Source organism: Sapajus apella, unplaced genomic scaffold (assembly GCF_009761245.1).
Source record: "Sapajus apella isolate SASKATOON/1434 unplaced genomic scaffold, GSC_monkey_1.0 scaffold46, whole genome shotgun sequence".
NCBI lineage: Eukaryota > Metazoa > Chordata > Mammalia > Primates > Cebidae > Sapajus > Sapajus apella.
The window spans coordinates 18,331,450-18,351,609 of NW_022436986.1; the positions used below are offsets into that span (position 1 = coordinate 18,331,450).

At 36.6% G+C, this 20,160-nt stretch overlaps 1 protein-coding gene across 9 annotated transcripts in view; it reads right to left on the reverse strand.

The window, feature by feature from the left end:
- Positions 1 to 746: 746 nt before the first annotated feature.
- The window catches only part of PTBP3 (polypyrimidine tract binding protein 3), a 116,662-nt gene continuing 97,248 nt past the window's right edge, over positions 747 to 20,160 (reverse strand). For all 9 annotated transcript variants that reach the window (XM_032240364.1, XM_032240362.1, XM_032240361.1 and 6 more), the window contains 7 exons: positions 18,005 to 18,082; positions 15,224 to 15,363; positions 14,626 to 14,659; positions 11,318 to 11,410; positions 10,036 to 10,252; positions 6,316 to 6,393; positions 747 to 6,166 (listed from right to left, as the gene is read on the reverse strand). In XM_032240364.1, the coding sequence (XP_032096255.1) occupies positions 6,034 to 6,166; positions 6,316 to 6,393; positions 10,036 to 10,252; positions 11,318 to 11,410; positions 14,626 to 14,659; positions 15,224 to 15,363; positions 18,005 to 18,082 (773 nt within the window). In that variant the 3' untranslated portion in view covers positions 747 to 6,033. The remainder of the gene's footprint in view (positions 6,167 to 6,315; positions 6,394 to 10,035; positions 10,253 to 11,317; positions 11,411 to 14,625; positions 14,660 to 15,223; positions 15,364 to 18,004; positions 18,083 to 20,160) is intronic.

A 20,160-nucleotide genomic window follows, 5' to 3' on the forward strand; every position in this document is an offset into this window, starting at 1 on the left:
AGACTAAAATATACAATGAATGCTAAGTCTAGACTTCTGCAATCCAACAATGTTTTGAAGATCTGAGAAGTAAAACATTTGTCTAAGGAAAAGCAATATATCATCAGCTGGTATCTGTGTTATCTTTTTGAAAAGGATACAAACTTGGTTTGAGATCACACTTTGTGTCTCAAAGTATATATATACTAATGCCACAGGGAAGCCAATACTGAACTAAACTGGAAATAGTGTTCCAACTGGACTCTGGTACTGCATATATGGGGAGAGAGAGAGAAAGGGGAGTGAGTGTGTGGGCAATAAAGCATGCTATCATGCCCCTGCACTACAGGGGGGTGCTGGAGAAGGTGCATCACAGGAAAATTAGAAAAGCACTTTGCTCCTCAAAATGAGAATTATTCCTAAATGAAGGCAGAGACACATTTTGTGTTTTTCGCATTTTGAACATTGTTTGATGTGCTCGCTGTTATCTAATCATGAGACGTTTACATGGATGGCTATGGAAAAGAAAAGAAAATAGGACATCATTAGAATTACAGGTAAGACAAGGGAAAACCCAAAGCACAGACAAGAACACAGAAAAATTTTAAGAGAGTACAGATGTCATGACATTTATTAAAAGGCATGCTACAATGCTATATTTGTTAGGAAAAGAGATTAGAGATATCAAGTAATAGTCAGCAAATATACAAACTGAACGAAAACGGAATATACTGCAGTGTACAGAAGCTTGAATTAACCATGCACTACGCATTTAGAAAATATGTTTTTTAATATTTTATCTTCTTTGCATTTATAACATAATTCACTTCAACAATCACAGAATCCTTTTTCTCCAATGCCACAAACTCTGTTACAAATGAAAGCTGGTACTGCTGCTTATTCAAAATATACAAGACAATTGATGTTTTATATAAAACCACTTTATAAGTTCATTTGTTCCCAAAAACCTTTTTGTCTTTTTTGGCCTTTTTAAAAAAAATGTTGTTACAAATATTTACAGCATTTTCTTCTGTTAGATGAACATTCTTACAAACTGAAAAGGGGGATTTTTATGAACAGACCATGTAAAACACGAGACAATGTCAGAGGCTCCTAGCTGTGCTATTTTTTTTTTTTTCCTTAAATACAGTACTGAAAATGCCCATCAAACTCTTGTCATCCTAATCCATTCTGTTCACACTGAAACTCCCATTTTCTCTAAGTAGTCTATTCACCAGTAGGAAATAGAAAGTAAAGGCCGCTCTGCACTGGGTCTTCTTTCAGAAAGGAGCTTGGGGAAAATGCTTCACAGAGAGGAGTTAAAACCAGAACAGTCAGTCTTTGGTCAGAGCAATGAGGTGACATTTTGATGCAAAGCTTTGCTTGGTCAGTGATCTTTTTAATTGGTACTTTCTGGATATGGGATGAATTTTTAAAAGATCTGGGAAACAATGGCAAGGGGGAAAAAAGGCCAGAGTATGATTTTAATGGCATCAAAAAAATAGCTATTTAAATATTTGTTATTACAACTACTACATAGATCCAAGAAGTGAAAATAATACAACAATAACAAACCAGGTGACAATGCTGATTTAAGCATGCCATAGGCAGCTTTCAATTATGACTATGATCACCAAGGTCACTGGACCAGACAAATATCCCTGTTCTCTGGAACATATGCCTCAGATTACAAAAACTAAGGAAACTACCACGAAGATTTTGAGCAGCTCTCTTCTTGGACCTGCACAATGCTCTATAATGAATATTATGTGATAAAAGCAAAAGTGTAACTGCGACTTCATTTATACAGTTACAATTCTTTGCCTGGATGAATAGTTGGCGGGACAACATTCTTTTAAAACTATATAGTACATATTTCCTGAAAACCAGAATACTGATACTATTTTTGTCTCAAATAGAAAGAAAAGGTCAATTAAGACTACTGAAGAAGGCACATAAACTTTGGTCCGTTTTTTCTCCCACTATAAAACCCCTCAAACTAAGATTTTAATAATTTTCTATTTTTTAAACCACTCACAACTAGCTGTTAAAATTTGCTCTGAAAAAAGACTGCTAATAGTCTTGTAGATAACAACACAATCTTAAAAGACAGCTGAGTTATATTTTCTGATTTTGTGCAATCTAAGTTGTATTTCTTTTAGCACAATAGTAGAGTATTTTAAGTCTGGCAGTTTTGTTCTTGTTGACAACAGATCAAGACAAAGGAAAGGCTAAGAAAAAATGCTTTACACATCGTCATGCTGTCTCTTTTTGGTTTTAAAAATAGCGGTACACATTAGGTTTTCTAAGAGATAGGTGGGGAACAAGACGGTACTTTTGAGTTTGTCATTTTTTTGTCCAAAAATATCTAGTGAGAACAGAAGATAAACGGCATGATAATATGCTAAACATATGAGCATTGCTGACTGATGGCATGGAGACTTTGAAAAGAACAAGAGTCAGGCGTGGTGGCTCATGTCTGTAATCCCGGCACTATCGGTAGCCGGAGGCAGGAGGATCACTTGAGCCAGGAGTCGGAGATCAGTCTGAGCAACACAGCGAGACTCCCCATCCCCCAAAAATTTAAAAAAAGAAACTGAACAGAGGCAGTCATAGGAGCCAATTCTTATCAACTAAAGCAGAACCCATGATCATCATACTAGCTGGAGCCAAAAGAGGCCACATTCTCATAATGAAACAGGTAGGCAGAAACTGTATCTCCAAAAACTGAGCTCTGCAATGTTTAACAGTAAATCAGAAACATTACTTCAAATAACTGATTATAATATTTAGTCCTAAAGAATTTATGGCATTCTGTAAGGGCTACTCTCCATTAAGTAGCAATTCTGATACTCCCCAGAAGTAATTCTGATACTCTCCAGTAAGCAGCAATTAAGATACTGGGTCATTTTTCTATTTGTATGTTACATAAAACACATTTTATTGCTATGCAAATTATTCAGATCTCAAAGTAAATCACTTTGGTGTAATTTGCTACTGTTAAATGTGTACTGCTATTTTTTAATGTCCTGAATATATATACTTTGTGTAGAAAAGTCAAGACATCTTGAAAAGTGATGACAATACTCCTTAAAATAAAGCAAATAAACTTAAAAATAGGATACTATGATAGATCAACAGAGAAAAATCAACCATTGCTAGAAGATACTGAATAAATGCATGCCGAAACAGAAATACACAGATCTAGTTCTTCCACCGTCCTGATATTTTTTAATCTTTTTACAAAAACTATGCCAACACAAATACTGTAATTCAAACAGCGAATAGCTAAATATGGACAACATCCATGTGCTACAGCTAATTTTAGACATAAACTGATGGTTTCAAACATGCTATTTTAAAACAAGAACATCCCACATCTCCAAATCTTAATTTGGTTAATTTTGTCAATAAATTAAAATGTATGTAATGTGCATATGTATATACAACTTTAGAAGAGTGTATTTATGTATATACACTTATCTACACACACACACATACACACACACACAAACACACCCCTACACAAATCCCTGAAAAGGATTCAAATGTTTTCTCAGACTTGAAGGCCATTCCCTACTTCAAAATTACATTCAACACCATTATGATCTCCCTTCTGTTATTAGCAACTTTTGCTACACTTATGCTGAATGTTGTTAAGAATCATGAATTAATAAATTACACAGTAATTCCTAACTTAAAGTAAATGAAATAATCCAATTTAGCATGGCACTGTAAATTATAATAGTGCCTGGGTGGGGAGGGGAGAAGCAAATTTTGGGAGATTTTGCAAGAACATCTGTTTCTTCCTTCATACACCCCCTTGTGTCTAGGTAAAAATTTATTTCCTAAGTAAAAAAACAAAAAAAAACCCAGAACTATATACATAATTATACCTATCTATTCAGTGAAACTGATCCATTTGAAAGGTCTTAATTTAGTATGCTCTTTTCTATTCTACCAACTAAGTGTTGCTCAGTGGTGAGTGAATTCTGCTTTTTATTTAAACAATCTGTATCATCTCTTGCAGTCTCTATTTTTTGGTAAAATTTCTACTGTAAAAAACCTCCTTATGTTCTCATTAATCACTAGACTATAGCAAAGAGATTGAGATTTTTAAAATGTTTATTTTTTAGAGAAGGGGTCAGTCACACCATGCTCCAAGGCTGGAGTGGAGTGGCTATTCACAAATGTGATCATAGCACACTGCAGCCTTGAACTCCCTGGGCTCAAGTGATCCTCCCCGCCTGTGGCTGGGACTACAGGTGCACACCACCATACCCAGGAAGATGTTCTTTATGCTTTTAAAAGTTGAAACACTTTGAGAATCTGAAAACTGTAAAGGGGGTAGACAAAAATGACCCTTTCGACAAATTCTGCTTTTAAAAATTCTGATTAAGAGCTGAAGGAATAATAGCAAAGTTTCTTATTAAAAAGAAACAATTTTACATTATACAATCACTGAAGCAACATTAAAATGTACTCGTACATTCAACCAAAAAGAGAGGGACAGAATATGAGAAATAACCCACCCTCTCATACTCCAAATATGTGGGCACTCAGTAATGAAGTTACAATAACGAAGAAAAGCAAGTTCTCCCTTGAGTATTGAGAAAAACCAAACAATCCTGAGACAAATTCTGATGGGTGATAAAGATGAAACTGAGATTGCACTCTACAGCCCCAAATTGATATGCAATAATAACTGGCAATAAACCCTATTAGTCACAATGTAAAGAGGCCTACAGGTATGCGCTGAATTATTCCCCAAACCATTCACCCTTCCCCACACCATCTCTGCACCAAGCACCAAAAATTTGATAAAAACTATTACTTATTGAAAACCACTTAAAATTGCAATTAAAAAAATTTTAAATCCTTACCAAAAGAGAAAGAGAAAACAAAATGCTTACGAAGTCTGCAATATAGCTCTCAAGATATTTAGATTAAACTCTAACCTATTGTATCTTAAGCACATAATAAGGCACATAAGAAATTAAGTAAATACACAGTAATTTTGAGTATTAGAGATTATAGTGGTACAAAAAACCCTTGAGATTAATTTTTTTTCTAAAAGAAGACCTTACCAAAAATAACTTTTAAAAAATCTGTCAAACCATATGATAGACCTGAATATTTTCCTTAAGACTGTAAACTTTTTTTTCTGAAAACAATTATAAAAAAGTAGTTTATAAGTAGAATTATTTTTCTTTAAAATTTTCCAAGATCATATTACTTGACAAATAATCACTTGAAATTTAAAACATGATTTTTTTCCTAATAAAATTATTAGTTATTCTGACATCTTCTTAACAGATCCTAGTTGGATTCCACTTAATTTCCCTGTGGACAGCTGAGACACTTCGTTTTTCCAAATAGTCTTAAAAAGTTAAAGATAGGCATTATTTAAAGGAGTGTCTTACAGGGAAAAAAGATAACTTTGAAAGAAAACATGCAGGTTTATAAATCTGCTGCCACACAATTCAATGTGTTTATGCATAATAACCACTGATATATGGCAAAGATCTGATGTAATTTATAAGTGAACAGAATTTCCTGCAAGGGTCAGACTTCTGATTCATAAGGTTAATAACATGGTCATAAGCGATTTAAATTACTTCCATCAAGTAATTTTAGAAGTCTGCATGTTTAAATTTTTTAAAAGTACAAAGGAGTCTAGATATGTTGTATAAGGCTGATCTGGACCCAAATTAAAACAAAGTTAATTCTCTTCAAATCTAATTTAATATAGGGAATAAAATTATTTAAAAAAAAAAACAAACATTTTTTTCCTGATTTTCTTTTTCCTGAAGGTTATTTTCATAGAAACCATGGTACAAAGGGAAAAGAAACCTTTGACTGGCAGTGGTGGGGAAGGGGGGATAGAAAAAAAGAACATCCCTTGATTTTTAAAATATACTTGAATATCAAACTCAGAGTTATTTTTGTGAAAGAGGCAAAATTGGTCATGAGCTGCTTCAGTCTATGTCTGAAGGTTTTACTGAAATTACGGTCCAGTTTTAGGAGAAAAATTCACAGAAAAGAGGAAAATTCTCAGATTGTAGATTTTGAGAAGGAAACTCTGAGGTGGTGATTTTCTCCAAGGTCATGGTTATGAAGCTCAATGAGGGCCTGAATTGCTTCTTCCACAGATCCCAATTGAATGAGCGCCATTTTGCGATCTTTCCTGAAAATGGTATAAGAAATACAGAAAGTATTTAGAATAAAATTTGCTTCCAAACTCCTTCCCCCACCAGAAGACTTCACTGAACTTCCTTGAAAATTTGCATACCATACTAAATAATTTTAATGTATTTTTTTAAAGCAAAGACTTACTGAAAGAATTTAAAAGCCTTCACTGAACATCCAGCTTCTATGAAAAGGTTCTTCAGACCATCCACTGTAACAGAAGGGCTGTGAAAACATCAGAGGGAGTCAACTAACTGGGTCCCATCACAAGTGAAGCAGATTAACTCTTGCAGTCATCAAATCTCTAGAGTATCTTACATTTCAAACAGAATTATTAAGCCATATGACAAAGACTTGATTTGGAAGTTCCCTGAAAGATGTTCAAAAACAGACACATAACCTCAAGTAATGGAATTTTGTCTCAAATCTTTACAGAAGACATGGGCAAGTATATAAAGGGCAAGAAAAATCTCTCTCCCTCTCTCTCTCTCTGTCTCTGTCTCTCTCTGTCTCTCTCTCTCTCTCTCTCTCTATATATATATATATATATATATATATATTTTTTTTTTAAGCAGCTGTGCTTGGAATCTGTTTTTATTCTTATTACTTATACCACTGGCTTCAGTAATCAACTGTGGTACTTCCAAAGTTTCCTAGCTCTGACTTGTCTGCTACAGTCTGGAGTTCTACATTTTCAGCTGTTTGCAGGGTAATTCTGAATGTGTATGTGTGGCTGCCAGGCTCTAAGATGGCCCATAATTACTCTTGCCTTCTCATATTCACTCCCTTGCTTATTCCCCACCCATAGGAAACAGAGGTGTCCTCTGTAAACACTTAGGATACTGTAGAAATGACAAATGTGACTTCTGAAGCTGAGAGACACTGTGGTTTCTACTATGCCCTCTCCTGAATTATTAGCTTTGGAAGGACACCATGAAGGCACTATGGAGGAGTCCTCATGACAAGGAACTGGGGCCTTTGTCAACAAACAGGCACATGACTAAGCCATTTTGGAAATGGATCTTCTACCTCCAGTTGAAGCCTTCAGATGACCACATCCTTGCCTAGCATCTTGACTGCAACCTTAAAACAGGCTCAGCCAAAGCCACCAGCTAAGCCACTTCTAGATTCCTGACTCGCAGTAACAGTATGAGATAATAAACATTTACTACTGTGTTAAGCTGTTAAGTTTGGGGTGATTTGTTAGACAGCCGTACATAACTAATACAGTGGTCTACCACATGACAGTCAACTGACTAAAAGTAGACTGATCTCACAACTGCCAGCAAGGATGGTGTAGCAGAACAATCAATAGCTCTGTCGGAAGACAGATCTGAGTTCACATTCTATTCCTCACTCATTTGTATATCACTTTGACTAAATTATTTAACCTAAGTCTCAGTTTCATTAATACAATGAAAAGACTGACCTTACTTCAAAGGTTATTATGAATAATGCCATATAATAGTGGATACCAGGAGCTGGGAGTTAGGAGGGAAAAGGTGGTTACTGCTTAATGGATACAGAGTTTCAGTTTGGGATGACGAAAAGGTTCTACAGATGGACAGAGGTGACAGTCACACAATAATGTGTGAAAGTATTTAATGTGAATGTATACTGCACTGTACATTTCAAATGGTTAAAACTGTCCATTTTATGTGCACTTTATCACAATTTTTTTTTAAAAAAGGTTATGGAGATTAAATGAGGCAACATGTGTAAAGCACCAGTACAGTACCCAGAACTTAGAAGAATATTAATATCCTTTCCTCTTCTTCCTACATGTCCTATGTAGGTTGCAATTGGAGACCACTCTTGAGTAATATGATATATTTAAAAAGCTAACAACATTTCTCAGGTGATGGGTGAAGATAGATAGATAGATAGATAGATAGATAGATAGATAGATAGATAGATAAAGCTAACAACAGAGCTGGGCACAGTGGTTCTTGCCTCTAATCCCAGCACTTTGGGAGGCAGACTGCTTGAGCTCAGGAGTCAGAGATCTGCCTCGGCAACATGGTGAAACCTGTCTCTACAAAAAAATACAAACAGCCGGGCGCGGTGGCTCAAGCCTGTAATTCCAGCACTTTGGGAGGCCGAGGCGGGTGGATCACAAGGTCAAGAGATCGAGACCATCCTGGTCAACATGGTGAAACCCCGTCACTACTAAAAATACAAAAACATTAGCTGGGCATGGTGGTGCGTGCCTGTAATCCCAGCTACTCAGGAGGCTGAGGCAGGAGAATTGCCTGAACCCAGGAGGCGGAGGTTGCGGTGAGCCGAGATCGCGCCATTGCACTCCAGCCTGGGTAACATGAGTGAAACTCCGTCTCAAAAAAAAAAAAAAAAAAAAAATACAAACAGTTAGCTAGGCATGGTAGCCCACACCTGCAGTCCCTGCTACTGGGGAAGCTGAAGTGGGAAGATCACTTGAGATTGGGAGGCAGAGGTTACAGTGAGCCAAGATCACACCACTGTACTCCAGCCTGGGCAACAGAGGAAGACCCTGTCTCAAAAAAAAATGTATTAATTTAAAAAAAATTAAAAGCTAATGATGATAGGTGCCTGCCTCGGTATCTAATTGTTGCCCACTTACCCTATACTCCATAGTAATGAGCTGCTAAATTTCTAGGTCCATGTAATCTACTTTTAATCTACTTTTCTTTTTTCCTTGACTCCACCAGCTTCCTGACTGGCATGAGGTTTGATCCATTGCCCAACTTGGATTCAAGGTTTCTCCATGTAGCCTAACTGGAAACCAGCAGGGAGGCTGGACATTCAACACTCTTCTGAGTAATTATTCTGTATTCCTATTCAGGTCCCGTTCTCATTCTCAGTAGTGTTCCAGACTCCACCCCTTTCTATACCCTCAAGGTTTTAAATTTTTACACACATACACACACATATTCCCCCACAGCTTTTAATCTCTCCTTTCCAAAGCTTATCCCCCTTTATGTATCAGTCCAAATTATACAAAACTGCCTTTTTAAAAAACAATTTCCAAAGTCCATGAACTGAACTGCCATTTTTGTAGATAAAGGACTTTAAACCATTAGGACAGAGATTGCCAGATATTTTCTTTAAAGGGCCAGACAGCAAATATCTTAGGCTGCATGGGCCGTATAGTCTCTGCTGCAACTAATCAGTTTTGCTGCTGTAGCTCAAAAGCAGCCATAAATAGCATGTAAGTAAGTGAATGAGTATAGCTATATTACATGAAACTTTATAAAAGGTGAAATTTGAATTTTATATAATTTTCTCATATCACAAAATATTCTGCTTCCATTTTAAAATGTAAAAATCATTCTTAGCTCATAGGCCATACAAAAATTGCCATAGCCTACAGTTTGTCAATCCCTGAGTTTGAAGATAACTAAAGCACACCTACAACACCAGTTAATAAAGAGACTTGTACGGTGGCTACAGGAAAGTAACTTTTAGCTTTTAAGTAATTAACGTATCTATGGCTTTACAGCTTGTGGATAAAAAGTACAAAATCTGTTTTTACCAAATTCTTAGATACACTATTTTGATTCTGCTCTATTGGTTAACATAAATCGTTACTTCTACAAAGGAACAGACAAATATGTGCCAATGGAAGATTTCTGCATAATTATTTTTATGACCTTTTATAACTGAAAAATAGTTGCAAATTCTCTATTTGGAAAGAAAATTTCAAAACCAGTATCTTTCTATTTTAGAGTGTAGGACTGGAAATAACCTTCTGAAGGCATGATGGCAAATATATTATCTTCTAAGAAATTATTGACCAGGACAAGTGCCAGGTTAGAACAATTTCAGAGGTTTTAACCTCTCCAAAATCACATATTATAGATTGGGATTAATAACTTATTAGGTACATACGGAATGTTGGAAAGATGCAGAGTGGCTGAAGGTGGAAAGATATTCTGGAAGTTTTTAGAGCCCGGCTTTTTAAAGCGATGCAAAGGACTATTGCTGAAATCCTTAGTCAGACCTTGGTCTTCTTGTCCCTCTCGAGGAAGCTGCACTGCTTGATGTTTGGAGAGTGTAGCACGAAGCACTTTCCCGTAAAGTCTCTGACCACTTAGATGGTTCATTGCTAGTGCATGGGAAGAAAAATTTTAAAGTTTGGGTATTAGGACAGATTTCTCAGTAATATCTGTCAACATTACCATAAATTATTTTTATGTATTTAAAACTGTATTGTCAGTTTGAGGGTGAAAAGGGTTTCAAAATCCAAAAAGCCTTAAGGAAATACATTAAATGACTTCATTTTACGATAACAAAAGCAATTTAAAATAAACAAAAAATAACTATTTTCTAAGCAGAGTGCTATGAAGTTTGAGTGCCTGGAACATAGTAAGTATTCAAAAAATGGTTACTGAGTATATTAGTTTTATCTCAAGCAAAGCATTTTTATAAGAAATTTTGAGTAACACTTTTTTTTTTTTTTTTTTTGAGACGGAGTTTCACTCATGTTACCCAGGCTGGAGTGCAATGGCGCGATCTCGGCTCACCGCAACCTCCGCCTCCTGGGTTCAGGCAATTCTCCTGCCTCAGCCTCCTGAGTAGCTGGGATTACAGGCACACGCCACCATGCCCAGCTAATTTTTTGTATTTTTAGTAGAGACGGGGTTTCACCATGTTGACCAGGATGGTCTCGATCTGTTGACCTTGTGATCCACCCGCCTCGGCCTCCCAAAGTGCTGGGATTACAGGCTTGAGCCACCGCGCCCGGCCTTGAGTAACACTTTATCAGCTTTTATAACAGTGAAGCCACTGAACTCTTCCTTACATCATCATTACAAAGTTTGCCCAAACTTTTAAGCCATTCAATGGTTACAGAAAACTTAATTTGGAAGGAAAAGAAATAAATAAAATGAAATAAAACAAATCACATTTATTAAACTTAATAGAAAAATCCTCGGGTCAAAGCTCTAAACATTAACAATGTGTTCAAGTACATAAATGAATTTCAGACTTAAAAAGAGTAATGAATATTTTTGAATCTTAACATAGAGAGGTACAAATAATAAGACATTATCACAAGGAGGTGTTCTTTTGTAAAATCATATTCCTACTATCTATGTTTGTTTATTTTCAAGGAAAATACACACACAAAAGGGGCATGTTCACATTATTAATAATTATTAATCATTAATACCTAGCTGAGCTTGATTTGCATCTGCCATCTGAACCAAGGCATTTTCTTTCTTATTAAACATAATCTTCACTCGATGTACATCACCATAGACTCCTAATTGAAACAAAACAAAGCACTGTTTTTAACGTCTGATTGTGTTGTGTTTAATTAATTTTACCTATATACTTACAGAAGGCATTTCTTACACTATATACTCTCCCTTGACAATTCCATACATACACTCGCAAACGTTTATCACTTCCAAATTCCAGGTCTATTTCTGTACTTACTCTTTTTCACGTGGACATCCCATAAATAACCTTAACATACCCCAAAGTGATTCCTCCCTGCTTTCCTCTCCCCACTCTGTTCACTAACTCTGTAGATAAATATCGTTATTCACATAGTTGGCCCAGTCAGACACCTGGAAGTCATCTTTTGACTTCTTCCTTTCCTCAAACGCTTACACCCACCCAATCAATCACCAGCACCCATTGATTCTACGGTCTATCTCTCACATTTGTCCATCTCTCCCAATCCTCGCTACCATCAAAGCTATCAACACTATTTCATACTGGGACTACCACGACCTAATTGATCCTAACTAATCATATTATACTCGATTTTTCTATACTAGTGTTCCCCAAAGTGGGTTCTATCTCCTAAAGGATGGGTAAAATGATTCACTGAGGTATAGAAAGATAATAAGCACACTCTTATCTATACTAATCTGCTTACACAAACCAATATGAAAAAAACTACAGTTTTTGAATTTTTAATATATAGATAAAATTATAGCTAGAAGGTTCTACAAAGTTAATTCCAGTCTTGCTCAACTTTTTCATTCAATGTATTACAATATATTTCAGCTTATGTGCTACATGGTATCATCAATATTATAAAAATAAGATCTTTCAGCAGTGTGCAGTGGCTTACACCTATAATCCCAGAACAATGGGAGACCAAGGTGGGTGGATCACTTGAGGTCAGGAGTTCGAGACCAGCCTGGCCAACATGGTGAAACCCTGTCTCTACCAAAAAATACAAAAATTAGTCAGGTGTGGTAGTGCACACCTGTAATCTCAGCTACTCAGGAGGCTGAGGTGGGAAAACTGCTTGAACCTGGGAGGTGGAGGTTGCAGTGAGCCAGTGAGCCAAGATCATGCCACCACACTCCAGCCTGGGCAACAGAATAAGACCCTGTCTCAAAAAAAAAAAAGAAAATCTTTCAATAGCTGCATCATTACCATACTAATGGCACTTTAAAAATTTTAAATAGAGACAAGTATTCTGAATTTGCTACCTTTCTCAGAAATAACAAGATGGTGATGTACCTATTCTTTAAAAACTAAACATACACAATTTGTTTTTCAAAATGTGGGTGTTTATTTTTTGTAGAGATGGGGTCTCACTATCTGGCTGAGGCTGGTCTCAAATAATCTGATCCTCCTGCCTTGCCCTCCCAAAGCGTTGGGATTACAGGCATGAGCTAATGCACCCAGCTGTTTTTTAAATGGGTGAGAAATTTAACTGCTTTTAGTATAAAACACGCTTTGTAAGAGTCATATTAAAACATACTGTTAATACATGGCTTTATTACTGAAAATTACATGCATCAATCATTAATAAAAACTTTTATAAGTGACTGTAAATAAGCATGAGGAATTTCTTTGGGTGATGAAAATTTTCTAAAATTGGACTGTGGTGATAGCAACATAACTGTGAATTTACTAACAATCTTTGAGTTGTAAATCCAAAGCAGGTAAACTGTATGGCTGTAAATTATACCTCAAAAATTTCACTTAAAAAAAAAACCAACAACCCTATCAGTCGGGTGCTGTGGCTTACACTTATATGCCCGCTACTCAGAAGGCTGAGGGAGGAGGACTGCTTGAGTCCAGGAGTTTGACACTGCAGTGAGCTATGATCACACCACTGCACTCCAGCCTGGCAACAGAGTGAGACTCTGTCTCTAAAACTATCAGATGCAAAAACGTTGGAAACAATTTCCAATCTTATTTTAAAAATCTTACAAATGAAGCATACCAATGAGTTTTAACTCTGTTTGTTACACATATTCAAATATAACAGTTTCAAGATCCACTAATTTAAGAGGAAAAAATTGAACTTTTCTAGGTAAAGCATGACAAAGATTGGTGGATTACATGAAAAAATTAGTGAAATAATTATTAAAGTGCAGCAACAATGAAAACCCTGCTTTTAGATTATATATCTTTATGACTTATCTTCCTCAGCTATGACAACCATTAAAGTCAAGTCGTGAAATGATCTACCCTTGGAATGCTGAATCAAAATGAAAATAAGGATTTTTTAATATCAAAGCGTATTAAATCATATTGCTCACAAAATGCTAATCATTTTTTATGGAAAAATAAACTGTCATTAATTAAAATCTTGCCAGGTGCAGTGGCTCACACCTGTAATCTCAGCACTTAGGGAGGCCGAGGCAGGCAGATGACAAGGTCAGGAGATCGAGACCATCCTTGGCCAACATAGTGAAATCCTGTCTCTACTAAAAATGCAAAAATTAGCTGGGCGTGGAGGCACATGCCTTAATCCCAGCTACTCGAAAGGCTGAAGTAGGAGTATTGCTTAAACCAGGAGTTGGAGCTGCAGTGAGCTGAGATCATGCCACTGCACTCCAGCCCGGGCCACAGAGCGAGACTCTGCCTCAAAAAATTATAAATAAATAACATAAATAAAAATCTTTAAAATAGTAAATATTGCTTATTTCACTGTTCTAATTCTATGCTGTTGGAAAGTTTGGAGGCTATTTTAAAAACCTGAATCACATTATGTCACTCTCTTGCCTCATAACTATTCAATGGCTTCCCATTGTTCTTAGGTTAAAAACCAAACTCCTTAACAAAGCTTTCAAAAGCTCTTCATGATTTTGACCCCAGGCAGCTGTCCACCTTCACGAGGTCTCCACTATGCTCGCCACCAGGCTTCCTTCCTGGTACTTCCATGTACCAGGACCCAACTCTCTCCCCTCCCCTCCCCTCCCCTGTGAAGACACTGCCCTCCCTTTCTGCCTGGCTGATTCTTACTCATGTTTCACAAGTCAGCTTAACTATCATTTCTATTGAGTCCCTCTGCTAGGTTAGGTCTCCCTGCATTACACAAAACCTCTGTTTCCCATATTATAAATCATCACTGTAATTACTTGCAAAGTCTTATTCACTGTTTTATCCTCAGTGTCAGCACAATACTTGGCACACAGAAGTAATCAATAAATATTACTAAATAAATGAAATGTGCTCAATTCACACCTGTAGACAATATTAAAATGGCAAAAATGAACTTACCAAATAGGATAAAAAGCCCATGTGGTGTGATAAGCTGTAAAGGGTAACACAAAATAAGTGTCTGACGATAATTTAAGTAAAAATTGAAAATAAGTTTATACTCTGACAGTTTTTATTTTAATGCAATGGTTTTATATACTAGTGATGAATTTTAATAAAAGTCCTTAAAACAACTTAAGCATTTTAATTTGAATACAACCCTGGATCAGAAGCTACCATAGCCGGGCATGGTGGCTCACACCTGTAATCCCAGCACTTTGGGAGGCTGAGGTGGGTGGATTGTTTGAGCCCAGGGGCTCAAGACCAGCCTGGGCAACATAGCGAGATCGTATTTCTACAAAATAATGCAACAAACAAACAAACAAACAAAAAAACCCCAAAAAACATTAGCCAGGCATGGTGGTGAGCACTCGTAGTCTTAGCTACTTGAAAGGCTAAGATGGGAGGATCTCTTGGGCCCGGGAGGCAGAGGTCACAGTGAGTGAATGCTGCACCACACTCAAGCCTGAGTAACAGAGTGAAACTCTTTCTCAAAAAAAAAAATCGCTACTATACCTTCTCCTGAAAGACTATTTATATAGAATACTTTTCAACTCACATCAGGATTGAGATTTGTGACGAGTAGAACAGAATTTCCTGGTATACCACTAGCCCCAGGAATGGCCATCCTTCCAGTGACAGCAGAGGAGGTGATTGTGAGAGGACCGAGAGCTCCAGGAACAGCTGGAACCGACAGACCTTTTAAAAATACCAAAAGCATTTCATATTCTAATTATCAGAAGAACTGTAACACTTGACAGAATTTAAGCAAATAAAGAGGAAAGCAAAAACACAGAAAGAAAATGTGTCAAGGCTACCATAAAGATACTGAAGGCTAGTTTTCTGCCCTACAGAGTCTGCCTGCAAGCTGAGCTCCTCATCTGTTGACATTATTATACTTTGTGCTCTATTATTCATAAAGTGCTCTGCAGACTAACTGAAATCACTGGGCCTAACGCTGTTAGGCTTTTCAGAGGGTCTATCAACTACAAACACTCCCTTTGTTTCTTACAATAGATATTTTCTAGCATCTTTCTATCAAGTGTATATATTTTTCATACTGGCTTCCACCATAAAATCAGGTAAGTATTCTTTTTTTTTAAGTCCTTCAGGAGAAGTCAAAAACATGCATGCTAGGTAGTGCTATATGACATTTTATATGGGAAAAACATTTTGTGACTGTATAAAATGCTATATAAACATTATTCTGACCAAAATAGATTTACAGTATTCAATACTCTTATTGTAGCAGAAATATTCAGAGCTCTCTACTTTTCTAGGTATTTTGGAACTACTGAAAGCTCAGTAACACCAGAATATTGACACTATACTTAAAACAGCACACTTTCCCGCTATTTTGTGTTCTCAGCTAAAAAGCGTCTAAGGTAAACCTCTAGTTTATGTAAAGTGAACCAATTCCTTAATTTAATGATTCTTTAAAATAAACAGTCTGGCCACTTTACCACATACCATGTAATTAAATTGTAATATATTTTACATTCAGCATATTCTGCTTAACAATCTAAGAAGGTCATAACTACCATCATCCACACTGCTGAATTCTAAAACTGTGCAGACCACATTCTCAGGCTGAATACTATTGCATGAAATCAATAGCCCCCACATGACCTATTCCCATGCCCCTCCAGTCCAACTCCAACAGTTTTGCATAACTTTTGCCATTTGTATGTCTGTTATACAAAGGCTAAGAGCACAGTTAAGCTACACTGTAGGGTGTGTGCGTGTGGTGTCTGTGTGTGTGTGTGTGTGTGTGTGTATGTGTGTGTGTGTATCCTCTATCAGCTCAAAAGTCTTATCAAGTCAGAAGCCCTCTTTTATTTACTTTTCACCTTTCTTAATATTTATTACTTAATATTTGTACATAGAGTGTATCTAAAAGAAATATCCAAAATGAGGGAAAACATATCAAAATGTCCACTGATTAAACTTGGAGGAGCTTCGAATAAATAAAACTATGTTTTTAACATAATAGGTGGAATATTCACTTAACTAAACATATGTTAAGATATACTAAAAACCACCAAGATGGTAAAATTTAAAACCTCAACCTTCATATCACTCTTTCTGTTTTGGTTAACTCCATCCTCTCCATCGAAAAGAGAGTAGTTACTGGCCATGTGGGATGGCTTACCCTGTAATCCCAGCACTCTGGGAGGTTGAGGCAGGCAGACCACTTGAGGCCAGGAGTTTGAGACCAGCCTGGCCAACATGGCGAAACCTCATCTCTACTAAACATACAACAATTAGCTGGCCGTGGTGGCAGGCACCTCTAGTCCCAGTTACTCAAAAGGCTGAGGCATGAGAATCGTTTGAACCCGGGAAGTGGAGGTTGCAGTAAGCTGAGATTGTGCCACGCCTAGGCGACACAGCAAGACTGCCTCACAACAACGAGAGAGAGAGAGAGAGAGAGAGAGAGAGAGAGAGAGAGAGGCAGAGAGACAGAGACACACAGAGAAGGGAGAGTTAAAATTCCCAGAATTCAAAGGTTAAGACAGAAAGATTACGGCCAGAAAGCAGCTATGTTGTAATTTAAAATGCAGTTATAGTCATGAATCAGTTATAAGTTGAAAATATGTAGAGAGAGGCTTACCACTCTGCCATTCCCCTATTCACCAACCTCAGTGTTTTCTTTAGACATCAGAGATAAAAATCATAAAGTAATATTTTCTCTTTTCCTTAAATTATAATCAAATTCATTTTGTTTACTATTTGAAAAATGGGAGTCATTATCAAAGTATTAATCAACTCCTATCTCCTAATTACCTCCATTAGCTAAAGAGACAAAATATGTATCTCCCCTGAAATACACAGCATGCATACCCATCTACAGTAATCTTCAAAACCCATTAATAACAAAAGATTTTCTGAAGAAGCTGAATAGTGAATGTATAGTATGACTGCATATTATTTGTTGAGTACTGTCAAAGGCATTAAAGACTCAGATAAGACAAGTCTGTTCAACACATAATTGATAAGCTTATCAGTAAAGACAGAAGCAGCTTATATATTTTATATACCAACTGGAAAGGCAAATCTAAGGTTATTTAATGTCGTTAACCCATAGTTACTTGTGCCAATGGCAAACATAAATGATGCAGAACATATAATGGATTATTGGAATTAAGAATGGAACCAGAGAGAATTATTCATAAAAACAAGGAAGGTATGTATCATACAAATCAAAAATCTTCTACAGCTGATATGCATAATACTTTTATGGTAAATTCTTCAACTATGATAACATTCTTCATCTTGATAAGTTCCTAGAAAACATACAACTTCATTGAAAATCATTTCAAATCCAACTTAAAAGAGTCACCTGTAGCTTGAGGAAATCCAATGGCTGGGGCAAATCCAGCAGCCCCTGCATATGGTGAAGAAATTATACCTGGTGCACCTAATGGGAAAGAGAAGCCAAAGTAAATATACTACCTTCTATAAATATGGTTATCAAAGCAATATAAAATGGCCATATGAAAGTATATGACTAACAAAGGGATTCTGTTACAGAGTAAAGACCTGTTCAACAAGTGATCTTTAACATATTAAGAGCTTCTGCCACATCCAAAGGCTAACCCCTTTCAATTGGGTTCAAGGATCAACAGTACAGCCTGAGATTCTTTCACTTATTTAGAGCAATATTTTATAATAAAAAAATCAATTACTCACTAAATGTTATTAAATCATACTGTACCTGTGGGGTAAGTATGCTAATAAAAAAGTTAAAATCCTTGCCTCTGAGAGGCTTACAAACTGAAAGTACGAATAACAGGAGACTCAAGATGAGGGTAGAATGGTAAAAATTCAAATGTACTACAACCGGACTAAGAAGTGATCACAGAGGATTTGTTGTGACTGGTCATGTAAGTTTTCTCTGGAGGTAAAACCTGAGCTAGCTATTATGTAATCAAAGACGCACAGTATTTAGTGTGTACCAAATACTAAACAAATGCTGGTCTTCTCTTTCCTTTAAAAAGCCCGGTGACTGTGTATCATCAACAAAAATAAGAGTTCCAGTGAAGGAGTCACTTTTAGTAGACAAATGATTAATTTGGTTTAGGGCATATCAAATTCAAGATAAGACATTCAAATAGAAATGCCAAAAAGTGGAAATAAAGGAGCAAACTCAGATTATTATAAGTAAACACATAAATTTGTGAATTCACATAAATTTGCGAATTACCTGTGTAGACATAAATGTGAAAGCCATACAAATGAGAGCTCCACTAAAAAGGGCTGAAGACAAGAAATGAAGGCTAAAGACACAGCCTGGGGGTAAAGGTACACTTAAGCAATAGAAGGAAAAGGAATATCCTACAGAAAGAGAATAGCCTTAAAAATAGGGAAAAAACAAGGAATTATAGTACAGCTAGTGCTCGACTTACGACCGTGATTGGCTCCGACAGACCGGTCGTAACACGATTTGGTTGTAAGTTGAGTAGGCTATATGCATGCGGAGATGGCAGTGCTGCCGGAAGCTGGTCCGCACTGTCGTACGCCCAGCTGGGCAACATTTGCGCTGCCAGACGCGGAGTAGTCGTGGCTAGCAATTGTGGTCGTAAAGTCGAATGGTCGTAAGTTGCATAGGTCGTAAGTCGATCAATACCTGTACCCCAGACTCTAGAGGAATGGTTTCAAAACAGGGATGGGAAGGACCTTCAATATAGTGCACAGAGAAGGAGAAATGAGGAAGGTAAACAACACTATTACAGAAATAGTGAGAGGTTAGACTGCAAAGCTCAAAGAGGGGAGTTTGCTTTTTTAATGATAGGGAGAAGACCATATTTATAGGCACAAGTATGTAGGCTCCATTTTCCAAGAGTTAAAAACTCATATAATTTCATTTTCTTCATTAAAATGAATTACTTAATATAATTTATTAAATATGTAACTAATTATAGTAATTCAAGAAAATACAGTCACAAGAGACTGCAGGGATAGAATTAGCAGAGAGAATTGATATTGAGATACAAAAAATGAGAGTAACTGACAGAATAGCTGGTGAAGAAGGGAGAGTGAAATCCATTTAACAAATACATGTTGAAAGCATATCATGAGTTACAGCATTCTAGTCAGAGACAAAGCAGACAAGATTTTGTCTTTGCTAAACACATGCAAGTAAGCTCAAGATCATGGGTAAAATGATTCATTTTTATAACAGAAAAAAACTATATTTAAGGCACAAAGAAGACTTCACAAAGAGGCTTCAAGATAGACCCAAGCAATTATGAAAACCTACACTAGAAAAGCTAAAAATAAACATAAGGAGAGCTATGGTAGCTACTGTATTATTGTTGCAAAATATCTGTTTGCTCCCTTCTATATAACTGGCCATACATGACTTGCAATGCCTTTTGGCGGAGGAGCACACATTTCCACACAGTTCACACTGGGCTTGATCATGGCACGTTTTTCCCAAACAATAATGGTGGAACAGAACCTTTAAGTGGCATTACGGGTTTATACCTGCTCCCT